The following is a 21,568-nucleotide window of genomic DNA, read 5'->3' as shown; positions in this document are numbered from 1 at the left end:
CAGACGGACAGACATATTTCAATGCGTGTTTGTGACGAAACGGACCAATATTTGTGTCATGTGAGTTAGCCAAAAGACAGACATGAATTGACAGACACAAATTCACAAAATGTGTTCTGTAGACAGCACCGATTTGCAATGTGGTCTGTGGGTGTGGATGTTGGTCCAAATGAGCAATCTTGAGCACCAGGCTGGGAACTTAGCAAAAGTGCTCCGTTTTCCAATTGATCTTGTGGTGAGTTACTGCAGACAGACCAGACTTACGAATGACTTATGTAATGTGGCCTTCCTGTATAATTTCTAAATTCTATTCATTATTTGAGAGAACTTTTGTCTTCTATCAAGAAGCACACGGAAGCCGGAACATATATTATATTTTTTTAATCCTTCTAGTTGGCTGTAATACTCACTGCACACCAGAAGTAATTGTTTGACAAATTTTTCTAGTGTTGCCTTTTTGTTTTTTTTCCAAACCTCTACACACGTTCACTCAACTACTAAGGTTACACAATAAGTTCCTGAGGACTTGTGCAATGTATTGTTAGGTCCTGGAAAGCACATGTAAACAAACTTCCACTTGTCGTGCTTTTCTCCTCTCACCATCTCAGCTTTGTCTTCCATTTTGTTTCTCCCCCACTTGGACAGCTCAATGCAGCTTGAGGTTCTACTCATCCTCCAACTGTAATACATTTGGAGGATTAAAATTCCTCCAGTAAACCTCAGCAGCTCAGACCTAAACACACCAAGCTTTTCTGTGCTCATTCTATAAGGACGCTTCATCTTGGGTCCTCATGCACAAAATTTCCCATTTGCTATAAAACTCCTCCAACATCCCAATGTTTGTTCGCAACATGAATGTGAGACACATATGAGAGCCAAGTTGCTGTCAATGTAGTACAGTTAGCTATGCTTCCAAAGGGTAATGAATTCCATGCTTTTTGATTTTTCTGTTAAACTCTTCAGAAAACGGATTATTTGACATGTGCAAACTATTCAAATTCACATAGTCTGAATTTATTACTTCTATCTTGCGTATTAAATCACTGATTCACACATTCCAATTTCAGCACACCCCTCAAAATTCTTGCTGTTCAGGGCAACTATTTTATCTCATTCTAAATATTAAAAATATTTCTCAAATGCAAAATTTTCAACCAAAAATTCACCATTCATTCCCAATGGTGTATTGAACATTACAGATTTACACAAATCCCATTTGAAATTCAAAACACTTATTTTATTCAATCTATGTCATTCAAAACTGAAAGTATTCCATTTCAATTGAAATAATGATTTAATTCATAAATTCTTATGGACTAAAATTGTCTGTGTGGCATGCCTGAGTCAATATTTTGTACTACGTTCTACTAATTAGATTATTTCTTTGACAACTTCCTATGTTCAACAAATCCCCAAAATATTTTGGTTTAAATAATATTTGTTTGGCTACCCTGGTTTGTAATTTAATCAAATCTATCCAGGAGTTTAAAACAAGAACATTCCACAAACCACAAATATTTTATATATATATATAAAATATTTATATGTATATATATATTTATATATATATATTTATATATATATATATATATATATATATATATATATATATATATATATATATATATATATATATATATATATATATATTATAGTTTGAAATTATTAAAATGTACCACACACTTTTGGATGTTGTGCAATTTAATAAATCTAAAATAAAGTTTATTTTAAGCTTTTACAATAAGGAAATCACACACGCACGCACACGCGCGCACAAGCACACACACACTCACACAACCAAAGCCTGACACTTCTAATTGGCAGATATTTATCCAGGAGCCAAGAGACGCCGAGCTGTTTTCACATGGGATTAACCCCGGTCGAAATTTTAGGTCACTTCGTTGAGAGCACCGCAACACTCCAAAGGCATCATTTGGTAAAGATTGGCCCCTGCTGGCCTGATTACCCAACATGACTCCCAATCTGATGATCATCAGCATACATAGCCTCATTGTTTAAAACATTTTAAAAAATAAATAAAAAAAAATAAAAATATATATATATATATATATATATATATTTTTTTTTTAATTGAACAATTTTCATGTTCCAACTCTGTGGCTACAAGCACATAAATTATCCCAACAACTGATTAAACCCCTTACGTTCTCGACTTTGAACAATCGAACTGCAACAACAGCAAAGACGCGATTGTTCTGACACTTTCACCAATTCAAATCTGTCTCAGAAATATTATCATTCATTTTGCTGTCTGCTATTATGTGAAAGCAATGTCGCCGCGTCATCCTGGAACTTCGGCTCACAGATGGCTCTGGGGTATTGCAACAACAGATTGAGGCTTTTAGCAGTGGTATTAAGAGTAAAGTCAGCTTGGGTGAGAAAGATGGCCTCCTTATAAAACAACACAAAAAAGAACTCTTAAGACAAACATGCATTAGCATTAGTTTTCATGGAAAATACATTCATAATCGCAATTTAGAGTGCCCAATTAAACTGGCATACATGTCTGTTTTTGGAACGTGGGTGGGAACTGGAGCACCTGGAGAAAACCAACACAGGCAAGGGGAGATCATGTAAACTCCACACAGGAAGGCCGGAGCCCGGGTTTGACCCTCCGACCTGTGGACTGTGAGGCAGTCATCCACCGTGCTACTCACATTAGTTACTCATTTCAGTAAAATGAATTGACTTTCAAAATGAAATTTAGCAGGTTTTGGCTTTACCATTATCAGTCAAATTATATAAAAATGACCCATATATTATTAGTGAGATTGCAAGTCATTCAAGACTGCTAAGTTTGTCAGGGCACTTTTGGATCATAGCATGCGTGGTTCACTCTCGATGCCTGAAGCCACAAAAAATCATTCATTCACCCCTGAAAAGGCTTAAAAAAAGAAGCCAAAACCCTTGTAAGTCCATCCATCCATTATCTGTACCGCTTGTCCTCACGCGGATCGCGGCGGTGCAGGAGCCTATCCTAGCTGGCTTCAGGCAGTTGCGGGGTACACCCTGAATTGGTTGCCAGCCAATCGCAGGGCACACAGAGACGAACAACCATCCACTCTCACACTCACTCCTAGTAAAAATTTAGACCTACCATGCATGTTTTTGGAATGTGGGAGGAAACCAGAGTACCCGGAGGAAACCCACGCAGGCACGGGAATAACATGCAAAATTCACACAGGAAGGCTGGAGCCGGAATCGAACCCACAGCCTCTGCACGGTGGGGTCATTGTGCTAACCAGTCGCCCACCGTGCCGCCGCCCTTGAAAGTATGTTTTAAAATTTCCAAATACATTGGATATTTGCTCCAAACAGTATTTTCATGCATCTCTTCTCAGTTCTGGGTGTGCTTCAGCCTTTCCCCAGCAGCCTTTGGGCAAAAGGCGGCATACACAAAGGAGAACTGTTTGCCAGCCTAATGTAGGGCACAAATAGACAAACAATCATTTAACACTGTCTTACACAGTAAATTGTGTAGAGTATATTTTACTCTAATAAGACTATTTTTTGACCTAGTAGACAGAGTCAAATATTAAAGTAAAATATTCAGCGCAAAATTTACTCTGAGAATTTCCATCTATCCATTGTCTGAGCTGCTTCTCCTCAAGAGGGTCACGGGCGTACTGGAGCCTATTCCAACTTCGGGCAGAAAACTGTGCAAGGAAATAACAATGTCCCAAACAGGCATGAATCATGTTGGCGAATTATCAGTATTATTGAGGGAGGAAAGGAAAAGTCATCACACTTTTACACTCCAGTTCATATTCAGTTTGGGATTCAAATTCTTAGTTTTTGATGGGCAGAAACATTCTGGTTTGCCAAAAACAAATACATTAAAAAAAAACGAGATGTTCAGTCTATATTTCAGATATTTACACCAGGGTTGCAAAAAGACAGCATTACTTGTAACTAGACACCATTTCTTTTAGGTGAGCAAAAATAAAATGAGAGCGACTACGACATGAGAGAGTTTATGCCTGGGGGTTGACTTGGCCAGAGTAAAAAAAGTGCTTTCCAAAATACCTTCAATCCTGCCCTCTGGAGGTTGTTGCTGATGTGTCTTTCTTTCCAGCTCGCGGTATTTCTGCAGTAAGCAGCGGCTGATTTCCTCATTTCTACTCGTTCTCTTTTCAGTATGTTGGTTAAAGAATTATCTAAATTGTATAAATGGAGTGTAAAAAAAAAACAAATCCCCAAAAACAGAGCATTGTCAATCAACACTACTTATGTGAGTCACGTGTTTTGCTCAGCTGAAATGTGCCCAAATTTCCAACAAATGTAGGATATTATCCTGCATTGTGATTCAGATCGAGACACAAATACCTGGAAATATAATAATGTACTATGTAATGTACATAATATAATAATGTACCATTAACCTCATATCTATATGTGTATAGATATATAAAACGTGTTTAAATCATCATCAGACGGATGATTGTTTCTTTTCTTTTTTTTTTTTTTTCATTTGCTGACCAGTTGATCGGCTCCATAATCCTGATTGTTTAAGCCTACTGTCATAATGTCAATAGGATGACATTACACGCGCCTGACACAGAGTAAGCATCCTAAGTATTAATACACTAAAGGGAATGAGACACAGTAGCCCTAAGTCGAGGGTAAACCCCTGCCACGGGTGAATTGTGAACAAAAGTAATATCTGCAATTGTCAGCATGCATTCTGACAAGGATAAGGCAGTAGATGACAATAAAACTCCCGTTGCAACATAAAATTGTGTCATTAAATAAACAAACAAGATTGCACTTTTTTTTTTAATTTGTGGGTGGATGGAATGGTACCATCATTACTAAAATGACAAAATTAACAAAAGTGAAATAGATGTGCGGTATTTTTATTTTTGTTCCGGAACAGGTTACTTTTTAGTTCACGCGATTACGATTTGAAGGGCCAACGGCATTCACTATTACTAAAAAAAATTAAATAAAAATAATGTTTGGACCAAAATTGAAAGCGAGTTGAGCTCTTGAACCACATCACCACACGTTCCATGTTCCAATACATAATTCCTCCAACTACTGGATGGGATGTTCTGTGTTAAGTGCTATTTCTTCTTGACTTCTTTTAGAAGTGCGAGCTCTGTATGGATAACCCAAACCCACCCAACCATATTTTTCCAACAATTTAATTTCTCCAAGATTGCATGTTCTGTAACTTGATGCCTGAGTCATGTAATCCTATGATAAGAAGCCTGGCTGCGTGCAAGGGATATACATACAAATGCAATGCAATGCTACGATATTTGCGTTATTATCTAAGTTGTTTTTGGTAGGGGTGGCTGACTACAGATTTCTCAACTCCATACTGATTACAGTGACCCAAAGGTGAAGGCTGAAATATGTCTGAAGCCCATGACCCGCTCTAAGGTATACGTTTACCAGTTCTTCTGCCATCTGCCCATTTCCCACCAGCTCATGAACTCCGGCATCTGGCTGCACTATTTAAATCAGTCCAGAGTGAAGACAGTGTCGTTTTGCAGTCTTCTTGCCTGACCTTACGGTAAATGACGTTCGTCACTCTGAATTGGTTCATTATTATTATAATTTGTATTTTCATCTATATCATATCCTGTCAATTTACTTTCAACAGATGTCGCCAATGTGGACTTTCAGTCTCGTCTGCTTACTTGCTGGTGCATCTTATGGTAAGTTATTTATTGATTTTACAAGACAGAAACCTATGATTTTTCTTTTTTTGGCGGGGTTGTTTGTTTTGAGTACAAGTGTATCTCAATAAGATTTTATTATTTTTAGTAGTTCAATCTAAAAATGTAAAATTTACTGTGTTGATCCACTGAACATTCATCATAGATAAAGAATCTTTTATTTGTCAGCCTACCTTTGATTTTTTTTTTTTTTTGGTAACATTTGACTGTTGTCAACAACGTGGTGCTGGTGGGCACCAGGTTGCCCCCAAGGACCAAATGACTAGCCCATGGGCCAGTCGAAAAATAGCTCACAGTGATGGGACATGCTGAAGAAGTGATCATTTGGACATATGAGCACTGGCAATCATTTACAGAACTAAAGTGTTGCATATATATATGTATATTTTTCCAAATTATTGTGATCAATGAATAACATCAATTAATATCCTTAATTATTGATAACATAATAAGAGCATTATTAGGGGGCCTTTTGAGCAAAATTGTTATTTCAGATGTTTTACCGTTTCACACATTACCCAAAATTTTACATTATTGTAGATTGTCTTACTTAGTCTTCCATTCCACTGAAGCTAGTCAGCTCCTCACAACCGAAAACAGAATGAAGCATATAGAAAATGGATGGACGGATGGTTCACTGAGGGCCAGAAAAAGACTCGTCCATGTTGTCAAAAATATGATGTAACGTCATGTGCTCCATGTGTGTAGCTGCTGAGGTCTGTTTAGGTGAGCTTGGTTGTTTTAATGACCATCCTCCATGGGGAGGAACCACCCAAAGACCTGTCAGTGCCCTCCCGTGGGATGCTGAGAAGTTAGGCACCCGTTTCCTTCTCTTCACCCAGAGAAACCGTTACTACCAGGCAAGAAGCAAGCTTGCCAATTCATCTTTATTCCTTTCTCTTTTGACAATCGAAAAAAGTGATTTTTTTTTCCACAAAGTTACCAGTCATTAAGCAGTTTGCATCTTAACTACTGTTGAACTTTCCAGGAGATCAAGATTGACTCAACCATCCAGGCGTCAAACTACGGCGGTATGAGAAAGACTCGATTCATCATTCCTGGTTATCTGCCAAAAGGGGATGAAGACTGGCCCCAAGAGATGTGCAAGGTTAGAAATGTGCTCGTGTCACCCAATTGGGCCTGGGGTAATATGTGGTTTGTATCAGGGTCACATGCAAAAGGAAAAGTTGTAATATATACGAGAATTAAGTCAACATTTTTTTGATAAAGGTCTTCTTAATAAGATGCAAATTAGAAGTGGATGATAATTTAATAACCCAATAAAAAGGAGATTTATTAGGAACACTGTGAACATATTTCTGTCATCTCATAATGTCCTCTGAATTGAATGGAAATGTAAACCTAGTGTAATTGTAATGTTTAAAAAAACATGCATGTTTTCAGAGGCTATTTTTAAATGGTACATTTTCAGCAGATATCTGTCCCTGAGAAACAACATATTTCGGTTGGCCGTCTACTTAAATTGGCAGCTCTCTCGAGGAAATCAGCAGCTGCTAGTCTCAGAATGGTGCATTTACAATTGTGCTGGAATTTTACTTCCATGTGTTTCGATTACGACGATTCTCATAACATTAAAACTTTTTTTTTTCCTGAACAAACCTAGTGCACTGTTAAAGTGAAAAGCTCAACTTTGGGTATATTAGCTCACTTTCCAAAACTGCACTCTTTATTCCAATTTTAAAATTAGATTCAGATGCAGCAGTAGTGAAGTGCAGTTTGTCACTTGTGAAATTCTTCTAATAATATGATGTGATTTTATTTATTGTCTATTAAAATATAAAAACCACTCCACTGGTAGTCTAGTGGTACAAGCTGGTGCCTTTTGTGCTGGCTGTGCAGGTTTGAGTCCTGGCATTTCCAATACCCAGGCACTGCTGCTGGTTTGTGCCAAGAAAGCCAGCCAGTATATGAACCGTGCCAAACAAATCATCTGAGTGACTTGCAGCGGCCCGCAAATCTATAAGCACAAAGTCACAACAACAGTGTTGAAAATTAAAGTTCATAAATGTACATAATACATTCATTGACAAAGTTTTTGTTTTGTCATTCAAGTGCAGCAACCCTACATTGCAAAATGTAAATACTTTATATTGGTTGATGAAAATGACAATTGCATTTCATTATCCAGGTTATGCTGATCTGGGAGAATGTCAACTGCATCGCCGTGGAGTGGAAAAACGGTGTGAAGACTCAGTATGCCCAAGCAGCAAATAATGGCAGAGTGCTCGCTGCACAGGTGGCATCCATGATGACATTTCTCATGGTACATTCACTGGCCCTTCACACTTGCAAACTGCGCAAACCATCATCCTGAGAGATTATTGCTTTAAGGAGAACATGATCTGAATGAATGAAACAATTATCGAATTGTCTTTAACTGTAGAGATCTATATTTTAAGAATAGCCACATTTAGAGCTGCTTAGTGACAAATGCACTCATTTTGTTAAATAATAACAAAAAACTCATCAAATATCAAACCAAACCGAGTTGCAATTCCACAATTCCAAGAAAGACTCTGAAATCAAGTTCCTTTGTTTCAACACATGAATCTGGACAATCAGCTTGCGAGTTAGTAAACGATGATATCATTTTAGCATATTGAACTTTGACGGCTAGATTGACCCACTTCTTACCCAAGCTGTATTTTCTGCATATTTATATGTGCATATACCAGTGCTTCTCAATTATTTTCTGTTACGCCCCCCCCTACCAAGAAGAAAATAATTCGCACCCCCCCATCACCACCCACTCTCCGCCGCAACTTTAATAATAGCATTTTTGTTGCAAAACAAACCTACACCGTCGAGGTAATACTCGTGGCGCACAATGGGCAAGGAGAGAACCACTGCCAGCTACTGGAGTGGATGTGCAATTACACTTTATTGTAATCTGGCAGGAAAAAAGCATGTTCCCCAGGTTCACACGCGCCATTGATGAATTGGTCAATATTTCTGGAGTTGTCAATATGATTCCAACTTCGATTGCAAAACAAACTTCATTTTTTCGAACATCAAAACAGGTTCAATGACAGTGCGGTTAACAGCTTGTGGTTCAATATGATTAACTTGAACATATTTCCTCGTCAGGGCAACTATAAGCAGACAGCGAGTAAGTTCCACATTATCGGTCACAGCCTTGGCGCTCATGTTGCTGGCGAAATTGGTAGCAAGATCACCGGACTTGCACGTATCACAGGTAAACCCGACACATGCAAAACATCATTGCTTAGCTTCTTTTATATCTCGACATGCACCATTATGATCTAAAAGGCGGTCCTTGTACATGTTACAATTATTTGGTAACACCAACATTGGTCATGATCCGTCTTTCTTCACTTCGCAGGATTGGACCCAACTGAGCCATACTTCCATGAGACGAATGTAGCAGTGCGCTTGGACACATCTGATGCCGCCTTTGTTGATGTCATTCATACTGACGGACATCCTTTCAGCACAAAACTTGGTACACAAATTGTTGGTAAAAATGTTTAAAGTGCATATGGAATTGATGGATTGGATAAAAATTAATCTATTCTAGAGCAAAATGTTAAACTTAGTTGAATTAAGTCAGTCCAGTTTTATGCACAAGTTCAAGTGGACTAAGTGTAGAGTAGAGACCACAATCATTAAACTTGCATTAAAGAGTCCTAAGATCTGTCGCAATCAAAAGATAGATAATAGAGATGAGTGTGTGTTCTGAAAGAAAACGGCACCTAGCGATAGGCTTACCGGACATAATGGAAAGGTCTGTAACAGTAAGGTAAGACAGGTTTCAATTTTGCTTCTAATCTTTAGAATGGTCACACAGGGTCCTTCTAGCTGAAGGTTCTTCCTCCCCATCTGTGTTTTTGGGGACTCAGAAAACCACAGACAGATGATCTGACTTCCAAGATCGCTTATTATGATTTCTTTCCCCCCAAGATGATACATTTAGAGTTGGCAGGCAAAGAGGGGGCATATGAATCCTATTTTAGATTTTACAGGGTGCTTGTACGGTAAGGATAGTTGTGGAGAAATAGGATCTCTTCTCATAGTTGTAGTCAGCAATCGAGTAGCAATATCTGCACCAACTGGTGAGTCTTTACGGACTTGATTAAAAAAAAAAAAAATTACAGGAGAGATTTAACTGGAAATTGTTTTCCTTAACTTCTGGTGTATGTGGGACTTACTGTTCAAGTCTTTATCCAATTGATCTTGTTTTGGTTTCAAACGTGCAGGTCTTGGGATGTCCCAACCCATTGGCCACATTGACTTCTACCCCAACGGAGGAGAACTGATGCCTGGTTGCAAAGCTAACAAAGGCACTCCGACAGACTTGGATGCTATCTGGGAGGGTAAGACGAACCGACATGGAAAACAATGATATTCTTATGAGCTGGGAGTTTATTATGATTCGATGAAGATGATGAGTTTGTCTTTTTTGTTTTCATGCCAACAAATAAATCACGTAAAATACTGTCATGTGAAGCTATTACAACGGTCCCGTTGTTCAACATTCAATTTGTGACTTAATTGCAGACTCAACATTAATTAAGTATTGCTGCTGCAACCACATGAGCAAAGATTTGAGAAAAACAAAAAAAAAAAACAAGAAGAGAGAAAAAAAAACAACATGGCCGCAGCTCATTTGTCATAATTACCTGCATACTTGACTTTGCCTGTTTGAGTCCACATAAAGAGAGTTAGAATGACATCTGAACTGGATGTGCTAGAGCATAGTGTTTCCTGATTTGATAAAGAACACAATGGAAGCTTTGACTTCTTACAGTATGTCTGCATCCGCACAATACCGTCTGGCTGTCTGCCTCACTGTCATCACCACTTGGCCCCTAAAAGCCGAACCGAACGCAGAAATGTACGAAACATCTTTCATATTATTTTCCCTGAATACCCAAGTCCGATCGTCGACAGCCCCAATCCAGTAATCCGGCCTCTCCAAAACTTGCTGATGAGCTGATTATTTGCATCAGGTGTGTTGGGGGAAGGAGGCAATCTGGACAGTGGCTCTCAAGAACCGGACCTGGGCACCTCTGGTCTACATTTTTAAAATCTCACTCAAAACTTTGGCTTTCAGTCTCTTGTTGCAGTTCTAAACCAGTATGTTATACTGTCATACAGTATGTTGTCAATCAACAGGCTTGACATTTCCAGATTGGGGGCTTCGAAATTTGCAAGTGGTACCATCAAACACCATGTGCAGTCTTCAGACAGTGCGGAAACTGAGAAGAAATTAACTTACTTTCTCTTTGGCCCCTGTGGTGCTAAAATATATCCTCTCCCCTGTCAGGTACGGAAACCTTTGATCCCTGCAATCATGTCCGAGCCTACCAGTACTACCAGGAGAGTATGGTTAAACCACAAGGCTTTGTAGGGTTTCCTTGCTCCGATGCGGACAGTTTTGCTGCTGTAAGTATTTTCTACTCAAACTGACAAATTGACACATAACAATAACCGACGGTTACAGGGAGTCTGCCGTTTATGACACAGTTATAGTTCTAACGCAAATTTGTACATACAGTCAATAGGTACATGCTGTAGTCTTTATTAACACAGTACTAAAATCATACCGACACTAAATATTGCCATTAAAAAAAAAACAACAAAAAAAAAAAACAAGATTCTAGATTCGAAATAGCAAAAAAGCAAACAAATGAATAGAAGTAAGTACGGAGCCTGAGTGTGTCTTGTGCCACATGATTATATATTCCTATGGAGCACTGTACGCATCCTCAAAATGCCCAATATTGGGATTGTCGTAAAACAAGGTTACTATACCGTATCAGTTGTCATTTCAACTAACCAACAAAATATTTCAGGTATATATTCAGTGCTTATTCATGAATGATGGTAAACTATTGCACATATTTAGTTTATAAATCCATGTCTTGTTGCGTTATAATTAGTTTGCTAACTAGAACAGTATTTGCAGATATTAATAAAATATCAGCGTCAATCTACTTTTTCTTCACCATTGACAGAGAGCAGAGGATAGCGAGAATTGCAGAGTATTTTATTTTATTTTTTAACTTTTTAACTTTAACTTGAACTATAAATGTTGATAGATCAGAGCGCTAATTACTAGATTTTGTAATATGGGGTCATATCGGCTTTTTGTACACTGGACAAAAAGTCACCTACGCAACGGAGAAAAATGAAAATAGATGAAATTTGCATTCGTTTGTGCTGTGCCGTTATAGTTTCCGTCCCTGGGCACAGCCATTCTGGAACTGTAAGAATCCACAAAGCATACGGTCCAAATTGTCTTGGAGGAAGCAAGCTGTGAATCCAATCTAAATTAAATGCATCTCTGTTTGTAATTTAATTAATTCAGTGTCATTTTGGTTGCCTGTGTAAAAAGTATCTCACAGCTTTGAGAAAGAATTGGAGAAGAGTGGAAGGGTGGTATGTCCATCGCAGCATGTTTATGGAGCCACCACCTGTTGCGGCAATGTGACACCGATACGGCTGTGAACAATTTATTTGCTTTTAGAAGTTGATTCGGCAAGATTGGATTTTTGTTGCAGCAGTGGGGAGATATAAACAGGCTTCCTTCGCGTCTTCCATTGGGACAACTTGTATCTGCAGCTGTTGGTGATAATGGCAGTTTATCCTGGCTTTGATCAAAGCCAGCATTGTGTATGGTCCAGGATATGCTGGGCACATATCCAGTTGGTTCCCACACGGTTACTGTACATACTCTCGATGTATCAAATAAATTGTTGACTCTTTCAATAAGAGCTGAGATAGAAAACTCTTAAGCAGCACACCAAGATGGAAAGGCCCCTAACTGCGTCAGCATGACTGTAATGTCCATAAAAATTTTAATAGATGACTTGAGTGTCAAAAAACTTTTACGATGGTGACCTCAACTCCATCGGGCATCTTTGAGATGAACTGCAACAGAGACCAAGGGCCCTATTTTGGTAGACTGATGCCCGTGCACTTGGCGTAAAAACGGGTGTAACTTTATTTTTGTGCCAGCGCAAGTCTAGATTAGCGTCTTTGGGGCCTTGAGCGTTTCTACCAACGGATTGGGCTCAGGTCATCCGCCAATTTAGTAACAGAAAGTAGCCTGCGCTCAGCATAAAAATAGGCACTTTGTCATTTTCATGCCAGATTGATGGACTAATACATTGTGTTTGTGAAGTTGGTAAATAAATGCACTACCCCTCACTGGGTTTTTCTACTTGCCCCCCAGCGCATCTGCAATTTTTTTTTTTGCATTGCATGTGGTCCAACGCAATTTTGTTGTCTTTAATCAAGGTACAGTCAGATAATTTCGATGCTCAATGGATGTGAGTGGTGCACCGTGCATGTCACCGAATTCATGTTGCAGTTTACTTGCCATTGCTGCCAATGTCATGTACGGACCCCAGCAAGTCTAATTTCTGTTTCCGCACTTTCAAGCATGTCGTACTCTTCACCTTTGACTGTCCAAATTTTGATGCAAATGAGGGATGCGGCGAAGATTGGCTGGGGGAAAAGAATTCCATCTCACAAGGGCACACAAAGGCGTGAACGCCCCGTTTACGCCCACTTCTACCAGTGCAAATTTGAGCAAAATACCAAAAGGACGAAAACTCCACCCATGCGCACAGTTAGACTGCGGTGGCAACTTCTCATTCAAATATCTGCCTTATCTTCCCTCTGAACAAACATAGGAGTTTTTAACTTCTTGTCTTTGCTTTTAAATGTCTTTAACTCTTTTTTTGTTGATGTATTTTTAATTATGTGAAGGACGTTGAATAACCGTGTGTATGAAATGTGCTATCTAACTAAAGCTGACGTATGTTGTGTTATCTTTCCAGGGAAAATGTTTCCCGTGTGCTGGCGACAAATGTCCATTGATGGGCCTGTATGCGGACAGGTTCCCCTTGACTGACATCATCTCAGAGACAAAGTACTTCCTCAACACTGGCAGTTCGGAACCCTTTGGACGTGGGTACCCTGTCTATCCTAAAATATGACCTGACCATTATTCAAATAGAGAGTGACTTCATCAAACTATGTGTAGATATATACATTCTTTAAACAAAAAAAACATTTTCATAATTGAGGCGTCCCAAGTAGAGCAGTTTATTTCAAACCACTTCATTCAACAACCTCAATAATGAAATTCTTAACATCATTATTGAGGTGTCATAAATGCTCTGAATGTTATTGTCATGGTAAAGGATGAATTATGTAAGGATCACTTTATTTTCATATAGATCGCAACCGCTATGTGTAGAACCCAAATGCAGTGCACCAGACCATGGCTGGTAGCCTAATGATGTATAATGTCACCTTTGACAGGTCCAGAAGCAAACAAGTGAGTAGCTAAACCTATCAAATTAAAGTTCAGATTCGCTCCGGTAGAAGTCTCAAAGCTCAGGAATTCACAGGTAGCCAGACAAAGTGATAGCAGAATACCAAACCGTGTGCAGAATGTAAAAGACGTGTGTGTAAATTGAAATCCAATGCATAATTTTGCTTAATTCATCACTGTTAGCAGCAGCTATGGGAAAACATCCAGTACTACATCATTCATTCGTTGTGTGAATATTTTGTTTGTTCAAAATGTTCGTAAAACATGAGCGATTAGAAAGGTGTACCAGAAATTGTTGAGAAAATGTAAGTATTGAGTTTGAAATTTTGAAAGAATGTGAACTTTTTAATTGATTAATTCTTTTTATTAGGTTACAGCTACAATATGAAGGTAACTTTGGATGGTCCCATCTGGCCTAACCCAGGCTTCATGTTTGTGGCTCTTGCTGGAGAAAGTGACACCACAAAGGAATACCAACTTCATGTGTAAGGCATTTAAAGAATTATGAAATGACACAAGGCCATTAGAGGTTTTGTTTCAGGTGATCACACACTTTCCCAGACTTCTAGAGCTATGCTTGTTATTGCAGGTTATGTTGAGTAACAAAATGCAAATGTTTGTGTGACCATGTAACAGTTTAAATTGACAGATTTGTATGATTTCAGGGTCTTTAGAGGTTGCAATGTGAATATCTCACAACTATTTTTATTTTTTCTATTTATTTTTTTATTTTTATTTATTATTTATAATTGCACTGGAGAGGGGAACTTTCCTATCTCTTAGTACTCTGAGTAGTCCGATTCTGAACTATCAGGGGAACTAAGAGAACATTTTTGTTATATTTCAATTAATTATTGTTATTAGTATTATTATTTTTTTCTTTTTTATCTACAAACATTTTGAACCGGTGTCCAGGTTCACACTACACTGAAGGGGGTTCCAAAGGAACAGTTGAAACATTTGTCACCACAATTTGAATCATATCTCTTCATTATGGCCGCCTCCAACAATATTGGAACAATCCATCTATCCCTTTCATACATCACTTGCTGTCAGCAGGGTGAGCTGCTGCCTTTCCCAGGTGACTCTGGGGGGGAAACGGCCCTGTGCCAGACAAAACTTAAAATCAAACATCAAAACAAAGATAAAAAAAAGCCCCCAAATCTGTGACTTGCTATTGTAGTCACACATAAACCTAATATACCAATAAATGCGTATACAATATTAATTTAAGCAATTAATGGCTACATATCTCGGAAAAGCTTTCAATATCATTGTCAGTCCCATACATGGGTTTCAATCAATATATATAAATATAACATCATGAACTGTTTTGTGTGAGCTGTCCTGTGTGTTTTTAGGGGGACCATGAAGCCAGGAAAGACCTATGAAATCCACATTGACGCCGAGGTTGATGTGACTGCCGTAACGGAAGTCAAATTTCGGTGGAACAACCACATCTTCAACCCCTTGAATCCAAAGTATGGAGCGTCGAAAGTGGAACTGCTGAGGGCTAAAGACAAGAAGGTGTAAGTAAACAAATGTGGTCACTGAAAGAACAGAAAATACCCCCACATTATCATATCATTTTACTTTTCCACAACATACAAAACAAATCAGTTTCATGTTGGCAATTGGCTCGACATGTTTCTACAGTTCAGCTGCTATCTTCAAGTTAATATAGTGTAGTACTATGAGTGGCCACTAGAGAGCAGCAATGCACTGAAAAAGGATTACATTTGTGCTGGAGGAAACATAAAAGGAAAAAATACTTTAATATATGTATTTACTAAAATAAATGCATGTGTTTTGGCATACCAGTCCTAACAAAACGTAAATATTCAATTCATTTTAAAAATAAAGTTATATGCACTCAAAATGTCAATGTCAGTATCCATTTAAAGTCTTAAATGTTGTCCGTTAATCTCTGCTCTTCCTCTCTTGCAGCTCTTACTTCTGTGGACCAGAAAACGTCGCAGAGAATGTGATTCAGTCTGTGCTTCCATGCCAAGTTTAATCACCATAATACAAGTATCCTTTCAATAAACATCTTGGATTCAATTTATTGAATTTGTCTTCACTCATTCACCCAAAACACATTGATATGGGTACATCACTACATAAGATCTTATGTATAATACACATTATGATTTAATTTACATTGTGCTGAATGTTTAATGTTTCACGCGGCATGCAAGGAGAAATTCTGAGAGAATTAGCCTGGGAGGGTGAGGGCAGCGCCTTGCTCAAGGGCACCTCAACATTAACCAGGCAAATCACACATGGGCCCACTGGCTCCAAAATCCTTACAGGTGAGCTACTGCTGCCTGCAGATACAGGAAACCGAATGACAGAATACTGAAAACCAACTATTTTGAAAAGCGTAGCACATTGTAACACACCGGTGGAAGAAAAATTGCATACAGATTTAAAACCACAGATTCACATGCCACGTTTTATCATCACAGCACTATCTAAATGGGAACAGGAAATTACTGAGTTTTGTCTTGCCATATATTTGCAAACTTGTCTACCTTTTTTCCGATTGCCTACAAATTCAAACCAAGATTATAACATGGGTTGAAAAAAAGTTGATCATCTTTAATTGTTTTGGGGGCTGGCACATGGAGTGGGTGGAGCACAGAAAAGCGGAGTCAGCCTTGATTATTAGATTTATCAAAGAGTAAGGTTTTAAGTCTGATGTTGAAAAGTGAGACCAAATCTGGAATTTGTTATTAGGAGAAAATCCTAATAACAGATGTTCCCTCCTTGCTTTCTATACGTTTACAGATTCTATTTTCCTCGAGACAAAATAAATGGAAAAAAATCCATTTCATGGTTCTAAATTCTTATCCTGTGATGTTCCTCATAACACCAATTGTTGAGGCTGCATTTTTGGAGTCTGCCAGAACAAAAGTAAAGCCAGTTAACTATTTCATGATCAATAAATTAAAGCTCCAATATTAAACATTCAAAAGTAGCACAACTGGAATTGCAAAAATATGTCTCTGAAATCGACAGTTGAACATTAGAATTATCAATTCATGACATAAACCTTGACAAAACCTGTGCACTTAGTTATGATTTTATAAGGAGAAAAAAATAAAACTCACTCTTATTGTATGGGAACATTTATTTGAAATAAGAATGGCTTAGAATTCAACCAGCATCATAGAAATGATTTTCTTCAGATTTGACGGTTCAACTGTATAATCATATATATAATATAAAAAATATACGTTCAGTGACCATTTGACGCTGAGCGCTGATCACTCTTGCAATGGTTTGCAATTTCACGTTCAACCTTGGTCCACATTTACATGAAAAAAAAAAAACACTACACAAAACGATGCTTGTCTAGGCTGACTAAATTTCCTTCAAAATTTTCTGCTGAATGCGGTTTTTATGTCATACTATTTTACATCACCGAAGACATTTGTCTGAAGTTCATTAGATGGTATGTACTCTATATGCAATGTATTCAAATTATGTTTGAAGTAAGGAATTGACTTCAGAAAGTTCCATAATAACTGCCCAAGTTGTGGTATTAAAAAGTTGCTGAAATCTTGTTGTCACTGTCAAGGCCTGTCAGGACAAGGAAAGGGTAAATATTACCCTCGTTAATGCGGAGACATCATGTGCCATTTATGCAAACACAAAATCAACAGCAAATGACATGGTGAGATCACTGCTTTCACCTGCCGATTTGAATGCACAATGTGTCACATATATGTGTAATTCCAAAATCTTGTGCGCGCACGTTTGTGAGCGTGTCTTCAATGCACTCATTAATCTGTCCGTGGCCTTTCGCTGGTTTATGAAGTCCTGATTGTGTGTCATTGTTTTGGCTTCATTTATTTAAACGCACACCCTGTAATCACGCCTGCAAATACACAGCTTTAAAAAGGCGAGCTGCCATTTTCATCATGGCGCTAACAAAGTCTATTTGAAATCACTCTGAACTGAGCCATCAGCGCTCACACAATACCAATCAGCGGAAGAAACTCTTCGCTTCCATGCTTCAAGCCTGACTGCATTAATAATATTAATACAACAGCAAAGTGAATGTGTGGGCTAAGAGGTGGCGTCGGGGGTGTCTTGAAATCCTCTAAAGACATCCGTCTTTGTCTCACCGTCTTGTTTCTCTTTTCATTATTGGCTCATTGAAAGTGAAGGCTAATGACAAAATAGCAGACTAATTCCTGTAATTATGTGTGTTTGTCAGAGAAAATTTCCAAATGACAGCACTTCCTTTCTCTGCTCTTTAAGCCAGTAGCTTTGGGGGTGGCATTGTTACTAACAAAACATTTTATCGACAAGTCGTGAATTAGTTGAGGTATAGATGTAGGTTGCAAAGGGAAAAAAATAGCCCCCCCGAGCGAATGCTTACACAACAAATGTAACCCCTGGCCGTCGAGCTGTCGGTGTCATCTTCAAGAGCAGCTTCAGTCGAGAAGAGGAATAAAACATGTTTTTGTGTTATTTTTTGTTTAGTTTGGTCATGTTTTCGTGGTATTGGCACATGTCTAGGGTTAGGTGCACAAGGGATTTTGGACCCAATGAAAAGAAATGCCCCATCCAGAGCCAGCCAATAGGCCGGTGGAAAATTTTGATATTGTTTTACATAAAACTACGCATTTTATTAATATTTTTGACTATTCCCATATTTGTGCTAACAATATGACAGTTAGTTGGTAGCGGAAGGACTGATTATATAATGAAATTGGATGCTGGAGCCTATCACAGCCGCTTTCGGGCAGTATAGGCGGGGTACACCCTGAACCGGTTGCCAGCCAATTAGAGGGCCCACATAGACAAACAACCATCCATGCTCGCACTCACACCTAGGGCCAATTTAGAGTGTTCCATTAACCTCCGATGCATGCTTTTGGAATGTGGGAGGAACCCAGAATACCCGGAGAAAACCCACTCAGGCATGGGCAGAACATGCAAACTTCACACAGGAAGGTACTGTGCGGCCTTCGTGCTAACCAGTTGTCCATCGTGCTGTACACATGCAATTCAATTATTAAAATAACTGAATGACAACATTGATAAACATGCCAGAAAATTTTCAACAAATCATAAGTATTGTTGGCTTCATATAGATCGAGAAAAGAAAATGAATTAGTGTTACCCTTATTTTGTCCTTTTGATCAAATCAAGACTTCCACTGTTCTCGAGTCTTTTGTTGCTTTTTATTCGAAGAAGAAAAAAATTACAAACCAAAGATGTTGAAATGAAGTAATATTTAAAAATAAAACAGAGGCCCACATAAATGTGCCTTCTGCAATTTCATTCTTACAAATGGACTGAACATGGTAAATTACATGTTTGTGGGCCAAATTTGAAAATAAGAGCCTATATTATTTTTGCATCGGTAGTAATTTGCTCCATGCATTGTTTAGATTCTTTTTTTTGGATGATGGTGGCTATGAGTGGCTAACTTCTGTGTGTGTGAGTGTTTTACAGCATTTCTCTCTCTTTTCTGAATGTCTTTCGATCGATGCTTTTGCCCAGCAGGCGCAATTACATGTCTCTCTCTTTTTTGTGTAAAACGGCATCTTTGGGGAACCGAAACAGGCTCACGCTGTCCTCCCGTCACGTCAAACAAAAGCTTCCAACGCTATGTGGCAGCATAAGTGAAACAAAGAACGGAATTTATCAGAAGAAAAACCACGCCGAGCGCACTTCACAGCCAGCAAGTCAGAGATGTGGCTCGATTACATCATATCCGCCTTCTTCACGATTTAGCTGTTGCACTGGCCCAGCCTGGAAGGTTCAAAGCGTAATGCTCAATTCTATAAATAATTGTTTAATGTGTATCAATTCGAAAAATCGTTCATTGCAACATGGATATTTCATTGTTACGTACAACTTTAAATTTGTAAAAATTGTGTCTCATACATTTTAATCGTTGGAATGCCCCGGTCATGTAGTTATCATGCAGTTGGAAGTAGTGGAATTGGCTGGATGCGTCATCTGCAAAATAAGACTGTGTCCAAACATTTTTAACAAAACACGACCAACTGTATCAATGAGTAGTTACTGGTGTGCCTCCGAGCCAGAGGTTGGGCATTCCAACAGTTCTGATGGAAGGTCATGTGTGCTGCACCCTGAGGTGCGTGTGAGTGTGTGTGCATGTGTGTGTGTGTTTGGTAGCTTCGCAGGTTTTGTGTGTCGGAGTTGTCTGCAGCAGAGTTCAATCTTCATTGCTAGTACTTCCTACCACAATGCTTTGTGATGCCAACCCATCGCCACATTGTACCCTGTGCATGAAATTTGTAGCTATCGAGCCTTTTATCGCTGAGGATCTACCTTGAATATATGTTTTAGTTATCTTACTCTTTAACTACAGATCATTGGTTGCCATCATTGCCTTCATGAATCCATACTGCCTGCCTGGCTGCCTCAGCACATGTGTTGCTCGGCCCCTACACGTCCTCCACCCGCATGCTGAGCACCGGTTCCCCTCAAGGATGCGTGCTGAGCCCTCTCCTGTACGCCCTCTACACCTACGACTGCAGCCCGGCCCACGGCAACAACACCATCGTCAAGTTTGCTGACGACACGACAGTGGTCGGTCTGATCTCGGAAGGTGACGAGACAGCCTACAGAGAGGAGGTAAAGAGACTGACAGCTTGGTGCAAGGACAACAGACTGCACCTTAACACTACAAAAACAAAGGAGATTGTCGTCGACTTCAGGAGGAACAAGACGGTGCCGCCCCCCCTCTGCATCGAAGGCGTGTGTGTGGAGAGGGTCCACACGTTCAAGTTCCTGGGAGTACAGATCTCCGACGACCTTTCTTGGACACACAACACCACAGCAGTGGTAAAGAAGGTCCGCCAGCGTCTGCACCTCCTGAGAGTCCTCAGGAAATTCAACCTGGACAGGAAGCTGCTGCTAGCCTTCTACCACTCGTCCATCGAGAGCCTGCTGACGTACTGTGTCTCCACCTGGTACAGCGGCTGCACTGAGGCGGACAGAGTGAGGCTCCAGAGGACAGTCAAAACAGCGCAAAGGATTATTGGCTGCCCTCTCCCCTCACTGTCGGACATCTACACCGCCCGGTGCCTCAGAAGGGCTCTCAACATCGTCAAAGACAATACCCACCCAAACTCACACCTGTTCGACCTGATGCCCTCTGGCAGGCGCTACAGGTGCATCAAATCGAGGACCAATAGACTGAGAAACAGTTTCTTTCCGAGAGCCATCTCCATTCTGAACTCTCACACACACACGAGAACACCCTTACCTTACAGAACAGCATTGTGATGTGTTTTTATATACACTATTCAGTACTAAATTCCATTGCACTCTCTTATTTATTTATCTAATTTATATATTTGTCAGTATTATTGTTGTATTGCACTGGAGAGGGGAGCCCTCTAATCTCGTTGCACACTTGAGTACAATGACAATAAAGGGATTTCTAATTAATTCTAATTCTAATTCTAATCTCTTGCCGCCCCGCCTAAACTCCACTCCAGCTCCAAATGCAATGGGCATTGAAAGAAACTTTTTGGAC

General features: G+C 39.2%; 1 protein-coding gene across 1 annotated transcript; it reads left to right on the top strand.

The window, feature by feature from the left end:
• The first annotated feature begins 5,454 nt into the window (after positions 1 to 5,454).
• Positions 5,455 to 16,098, top strand: LOC148330672 (inactive pancreatic lipase-related protein 1-like). The gene is made up of 13 exons (XM_088305487.1): positions 5,455 to 5,542; positions 5,633 to 5,687; positions 6,417 to 6,561; positions 6,690 to 6,816; positions 7,858 to 7,992; positions 8,817 to 8,925; positions 9,073 to 9,192; positions 9,947 to 10,063; positions 11,017 to 11,135; positions 13,538 to 13,667; positions 14,408 to 14,522; positions 15,399 to 15,566; positions 15,985 to 16,098. The coding sequence occupies exons 2-13, from the start codon at positions 5,633 to 5,635 to the stop codon at positions 16,052 to 16,054; spliced, it is 1,410 nt and encodes a 469-aa protein (XP_088161613.1). The 5' UTR covers positions 5,455 to 5,542; the 3' UTR covers positions 16,055 to 16,098.
• Positions 16,099 to 21,568: the final 5,470 nt, after the last annotated feature.

The sequence above is a fragment of the Idiotropiscis lumnitzeri genome, chromosome 9 (genome assembly GCF_059441095.1).
Source record: "Idiotropiscis lumnitzeri isolate Australia: NSW breed Sydney's pygmy pipehorse chromosome 9, RoL_Ilum_1.0, whole genome shotgun sequence".
Classification (NCBI taxonomy): domain Eukaryota; kingdom Metazoa; phylum Chordata; class Actinopteri; order Syngnathiformes; family Syngnathidae; genus Idiotropiscis; species Idiotropiscis lumnitzeri.
The sequence above is the reverse complement of the archived record's forward strand: the minus strand, read 5'-3'. Positions and strand labels throughout refer to the sequence as shown.

What these genes read in the sequence shown, in the direction of transcription:
- LOC148330672 (XM_088305487.1), top strand. Translation starts at nt 5,633, where the DNA reads ATGTCGCCAATGTGGACTTTCAGTCTCGTCTGCTTACTTGCTGGTGCA. An exon ending in TTCACCCAGAGAAACCGTTA is followed by an intron (nt 6,562 to 6,689) that starts CTACCAGGCAAG and finishes CTACTGTTGAAC; the next exon opens with TTTCCAGGAGATCAAGATTG. An exon ending in ATGCGGACAGTTTTGCTGCT is followed by an intron (nt 11,136 to 13,537) that starts GTAAGTATTTTC and finishes TTATCTTTCCAG; the next exon opens with GGAAAATGTTTCCCGTGTGC.